Here is a 6,275-nt window from a genome sequence, read left to right on the forward strand (position 1 = left end):
CTGGACACGTTATCAGGAGGGACCAGTCCCTGGAGAAGGACATTATGCTTCATAGAGGGTCAGCAAAAAAGAACAAGACCCTCAATGAGATGAATAGACATTTGGTGCCACAATGGGATCAAACATAGCAAGGGTCATCAGGATGGTGTAAGAGTGGGCAGTGTTTCATTCTATTATAGAGGGTTGCTATCAGTGAAAACCAACTCGACTGCACCTAGTATCTCTTTTCAGAAAATGTTAGTATTATATTCATCAAATATTACCTACTTGCCCTAACATTGATTATTTCTGGCCTAAAAGAATTACTATTATGATGGATATAATAAAACTAGTGATTTTCCAACTTATGTAATGTGTTATTACTTGGCCAACTATTCTATTGGTTTTCTATTACAACAAAGGACTTTCCTCGTATTTGTTTATATCAGTATGGACTGATGAATTGTTATTTAAGAGATTCATATGTAGTAATATTATCCACATAACACCCAAATTCCTTTAGATCTGGCAAGAGAAATACTGTTCAAGGAATTGTCTCTATTCTTCTGACTTGTGTTTACCATTCTTTGAGCTCTTTGAATGGTTACTCTGTAATACTATAAGGTCCAGGCTCATTTTGTACATGCCTTGTCCCAGCCCTGAGATCAGACATTTTCAGCAACATATGTAGACATTTACACACAAAACCACATACACACCCACACATACATCTGTAGTTTGGTAGCTTTCATGCTGATACATTCCAATTCAATCCAAGATACTCCTGTGTTTTTTACTGCATTATCCAACATACTTGTTCATTAGGCAAATCACAAAATACACATAAAGGAGTTTCAGAATTATGAATTCGTACCACTGTGAAAAACCCAACAAAGTAAAGGTCAATGTTTTGTTTTTAGACTGAGAACATATAGTGAAAAGCCTGGATTTAAAAAGCCCTTAAATTTATTCTTCCATCATTCTTTAAGATGGTTCCTTTATGCATTTGAAACATGTATGTAAATTTGCTGTAATTTTACTGCTTTATCCCCATTCTTGATTTCAGAGAAGGACTAGTGTCTCCATCCCTTCCACTGCTTTCTCACTCCTGCAGTACTTCCTGTTTAACCTAACCATGGTACACAACTTAATTTCTGTTTATCTCTCCCACAGTTCTTTCTTCAGAAAATAATCAGATATATGTACATTTTCTCATTTTCCTTTCTTGTTATACAGGTAGAATGCTTTTGAAAGTGTTTTTTCACTTACTATATCCTGAATATCACTCCATCTCTCTACAACTCATAAAACTCTATTCAAGGTTTATATAACAATAGGCATCAAAGTTGTTTCCAAGTACTTTCCCATTACAATATGGCATTAAATAACATTGTGGACTTAACATATATTCCCTTCTGAACATGTACCTTAAAGATAAATTCATAAAATTAGGTTTGCAGAGTCAAATGTTATAAATGTAGGTACTTTGGGTTCTTATTTTCAAATTTCCCAGTACATGGGCTGTATCTCTCTGCATTGTACTGGGCAATGTATGAAAGTACCTTTTTTCCAAATTTTCAAACGTAATATATCTTTTTCATTTTCTCAACTGAATTCTAAGAAATCTCATTATAGATTTAACTTGTATCTTTGAGTAACATGAGACATATTTTCAAAGTTCATTATTATATTGTCCGTAAATTCTTTCTCCAAATTTGTTGCTCATGTTACTATTGTGTCCACTTCTCCCTCCTCAGTTTCTAAGTTTTTAATTTTATATTAATAATAATAGCCATTTGTCTGGTGAATTAATCAACTCCATGGCCACTGTTTTAGTTTTTTAATCTTTTAAATAAGCTCCAAACAATTTCTTCCAGTGTATGTCTTTCCTTTTTTTTTTTTTTCCCCCTCCTAGGAGAGGGTTGGACTGGCAAAAAAAATTTAATGTAGTCCTTTTCTTCTAATTTTTTAAATTAAAGTGAAATTCACATATAAAATTAACCACTATAAATGTGCAACTCTGGTAGCATAGTGCCTGAGCACTTGACTGCTAACCAGAAGGCTGGTGGTTCAAACCCACCAGCCACTCCTTGGAAGGAAGTTGGGGCAATCTACTTCCGTTGTGATACTGCCTCGGAAACCCAAGGAGGGGCTGCTATGAGTCGGGTCCGACTTGATGGCACATAACAACAACAACAACAAGTGTGCAACTCAGGGCCATTTAGTACATTCACAGTATTGTGAGAGCCAAATGAAGACCTGGAGTATATTCCAAATGAATGGTGAGACCATCTCAAGAACAGATTTGACACACCCAACGTTGAATACCAAAGACCAGACAAGTTATGGGAATAGATCATTTGAATTCTTTGATGTCTTGTAAGATATGACCTTAACTGGAAGTGATTACAATCTTTCACATTTGTAAAATGTGAATTCTATAAAGATATTGAAGTTTTGAAGTCTGATGCATTCTCCTCTGTGAATTCTACGAAGATACTGAAGTTTGGAAGTCTGGTGAAACATTTTATCACATGTATCACATTTGTATGGCTTCTCTCCAGTGTGGACACTGAGGAAGAGTTGAGGTAAGAATGTATTACCACACCACCCACACTTTTTTGGTTTCTCTCCTGTGCAGATCTTCTGATGATGATCTAAACGGTAGTTCCACTTGAAGCCCTTCCCACACTCACTAAAATTTTAGGGCTTTTCTCTAGAGTGAATTCTCTGGTGACAGTGAAGTTGTGATTTCTGACAAAATCTCTTCCCACACTCTTCACATTTGAAAGGTTTTTCTCCACTGTGGATTCTCTGATGGGTCATAAGTGTTGAAGCCTGCCTGAAGCCCTTCCCACACTTCTCACAAGTATAGGGTTTCTCTCCAGTGTGGATTCTATAATGAATTTGAAGATTTGCTCTACGACTAAAGCCCTTCCCACACTCTTCACATTTGTATGGTTTCTCACCAGTATGGATCACCTGGTGAACTTGAAGTCTTGAAGTCCGATTGAAGCCTTGACCACACTCCTCACACTTATAAGGTTTCTCTACATTGTGGGCCTTCTGATGGATTTTAAGATATGAATTCTGACGGAAACTCTTTCCACACACATCACACTTATAGGGTTTTTCTCCTGTGTGGACGACCAGATGAACCTGACAATGAATTTTTGTCCTGAAACTCTTCCCACACTCCTCACATTTGTATGGTTTCTCTCCACTGTGGACTCCCTTATGGGAATGCAAATGTGAACTGTACATGAAGCCTTTTCCGCACACATTACATATGTATGGTCTCTCTCCAGTGTGGACTCTCTGATGAGCCTGAAACTGAAAAGGCTGAATGAAGCTCTTACCACATTCCTGACATGTGTAAGGTTTTTCTCCTGTGTGAACCCTCTGATGGATCTTATAAAGATATGAGTTCCGAGTGAAGGCTTTCCCACACTGCTCACATTTGTAAGGTTTCTCTCCTGTATGGACCATGCAATGAGTATTAAGTGCTGCTCTACGACAAAAGTTCTTACCACACGTATCACATTTGAATGGTCTCTCCCCGGTGTGGATTCTCTGATGTTCCTGAAAATGTGAAGGATATATAAAAGCCCTTCCACATTCCTCACAAGCATAAGGTTTCACTCCTGTGTGGCCTTTACAATGAACATTAAGTGTGGCTCTATGCTTGAAGCGTTTCCCACATTCCTCACATTTGTGTGGTTTCTCTATAGTGTGGACATTCAGATGACTTTGCAGATGTGAGCTCTGACTAAATTCCTTACAATGCTCATCACGATCATAGTGGTTCTTTCCCATGTGAACTCTCTGATGATTACGAAGACCTGAGGTATAACAGAAGACTTTTCCACATTCATTGTATGTGAGCGACTTCTCTCCTGAGTGTGAAAACTGATGAAGATCAAAGCTGGAGACATCACTGGGGTTTTCTATATACTCATTACTCTCTCCTGTGTGACTAAAAGATAGTCGTGCAACCAGAGAGGGTGAATCAGCTTGTTTGTAGAACTGAGACCTATTTATCATGGAATCTTGACACCTGGTTAAGTCACTTGGGATCTGTTGCCAGATATGTGAGATAGAAAGCACCTCCTGTGCTGCTGCCTGTGGGATGGTCTCCATCTGCCTTGGGATCTTGCCTCCTGTCAGGACAGAGAATTCAGAGAGAAAGACTGGTGAAGGATTTATTGAGAGTTTTCAAGATTTCACACTTGGGTGGATGATGAGAAATTACTTAATCAAGAGAAGGTTCAGTTGATTTCTTCTACTCTATCTCATGTTCTCTACTTTACGTGCCATCAAAACAAAGAGTAGGTCCACTGGACTCCAACCCACTAAGCAAGACAAATCAGAAAAAAAAAAAAAAAAAAAATCACTACGTGAGGTACTATTTAGAAATCAAAGCCTTAATTGTAAAAAGTGGTAATATTATATAAATTGTTAACCTGTTGCTATCTCTATTGAATTTCAGTTATTGTAGAATTTTGGATAGTAAATTATACAGTTAGAAAATTCATGTTGAAATAAAAATGAATCAGTAAGTGTATGTTTGTTTTATACATTTTCACTATATTAAAATACTAAATTAAAAATATGTAAGAACTTAAATAAAAACAATAACATAATCAAAGTTTAGGAGCTCTGGCAGCATAGTGCCTAAAAGCACTTAACTGCTAACCAGAAGGCTGGTGGTTCAACACCAGTCACTCTTCGGAAGGAAGATGGAGCAACCTACTTCTGTAGTGATTCCGCCTTGGGAACCCAAAGGGGGGTCACTATGAGTTGGATCCAACCCGACAGCAGTGAGTTTGGTTTGGAATCAAAACTTTATATACTTTTAGATTATTTTTTCAGAAAATCTATTAATGAAATACTATAAAAAGTACCCTCTAAGGAATTATTACAGAGGATAATGACACTTTTCTCCCTGAAGGAATACTCCATTAGAGAAGTTATGTTGTTTATTTTAGAAGACATTCAATTAGTTGGTGTAGAACTCTGTCTTGGGTTATTTTACAGGAAAATTAATACTCCAATGCCTAAAAAACTGAGAGGTCCTCAAATGGTTATAACGACTTGGAGATTTGGGAGGAATATACACGATCCCTTACTGAGTAAAATGCAGCATATTAGCAGAGAGTGTTCCCTGAGATCTTGCTGAGACAATTCCTCCATGAGGACGAAGGGGAAAACAGCTGAAGTGCTGACATACATTACTCCAAAACCTGACAGTAACTCAGGCCTTCACAATCTCCAGGAAATAAAATGAATGCGTATCAGCTAATCTTTGATGACAGAGACAGAGCTGGGGAGAAAGAGAACAGGGAACAGCGCAGTTTTCTGAAAGCATGTCCTTAAGGAAGTTATATTCCACCCAAAACTCAACCCGGATAAGATACTTCCATGGATAATTCCTTACTTTTTTTGAGGTCTCTGCTCAAGAGATAGTCCATCAATGAGTTCAAGAAAACTAATAAACTCATCGATTCACCTCTGGTAATGTCCACTCCCCTTTGACTATGTTTATATTCTACACGGAACTTATTACCATCTGACATGTTATCTAGGTGATTTTTGTTGAGCGTATGTCTTTCTGACTTCAGAGCAGTGTCAACAAGGATAGCATTTACATTGTTCCCTGTTTTACACTCCCTGTCCTAAACAGTGCATGGTACATCGTGCTTGCTAAACAAGGGTATGTTGAATGAATCAATCAATCCCTGTTTGATGTGTCTGTGAACACTAAAGCAAGCCATAGAAGCAAAAAAACCTTTTCCATGGAAACTGTGAACAACAGGTAAGGAGCAGGAAACTGCAGTTTTGCTGGGAAATAAAGCCTGCATCAGACACAGGGGTCCACCAAGAGTGATGCTACTGAGGAGAAAACCAAAGGCAGCAAAAATCACTTCAGTGTAATGAAGTGTGAGGGCCCCGCACAGGTTCCCTGTGAAGCGTCTGAATGGTCTCTTTGAAAGTAGAGAATTGAAAATCTGCAGATGTAGGTAAACTATTCACAACAGGTTTCCAAATTCAAGACTGCAGGGCATTCTTAAGGTATGAAATAAATTTAAAAGCTTCTAATAAGCAAGGAAAAAAGAAAAAAGAACACAAAAGATCACAGCATAATCTCAGACCAAAAAAAACCTGTCATTACAGGAAATGGTTTCTTAAGTCATATATAAGTATATTGTTGTTGTTGTTATGTGCCGTCGAGTCAGCCCTGACTCATAGCGACCCCTCCTTGGGTTTCCGAGGCAGTATCACTACGGAAGTAGGAT

General features: G+C 37.9%; 1 protein-coding gene across 1 annotated transcript in view; it reads right to left on the bottom strand.

Moving 5' to 3' along the window:
• Positions 1–2,682: 2,682 nt before the first annotated feature.
• The window catches only part of LOC103198896 (zinc finger protein 234-like), a 41,691-nt gene continuing 38,098 nt past the window's right edge, over positions 2,683–6,275 (bottom strand). Inside the window, exons 4-5 of the mRNA XM_042781253.1 lie at positions 3,333–4,139; positions 2,683–2,996 (exon numbers count right to left, since the gene is read on the bottom strand). Coding sequence (XP_042637187.1) covers positions 2,683–2,996; positions 3,333–4,139 — 1,121 coding nt within the window. The remainder of the gene's footprint in view (positions 2,997–3,332; positions 4,140–6,275) is intronic.

Source organism: Orycteropus afer, unplaced genomic scaffold (genome assembly GCF_000298275.1).
Source record: "Orycteropus afer afer isolate SDZICR_OR568_19922 unplaced genomic scaffold, OryAfe1.0 scaffold00099, whole genome shotgun sequence".
NCBI classification, from domain to species: domain Eukaryota; kingdom Metazoa; phylum Chordata; class Mammalia; order Tubulidentata; family Orycteropodidae; genus Orycteropus; species Orycteropus afer.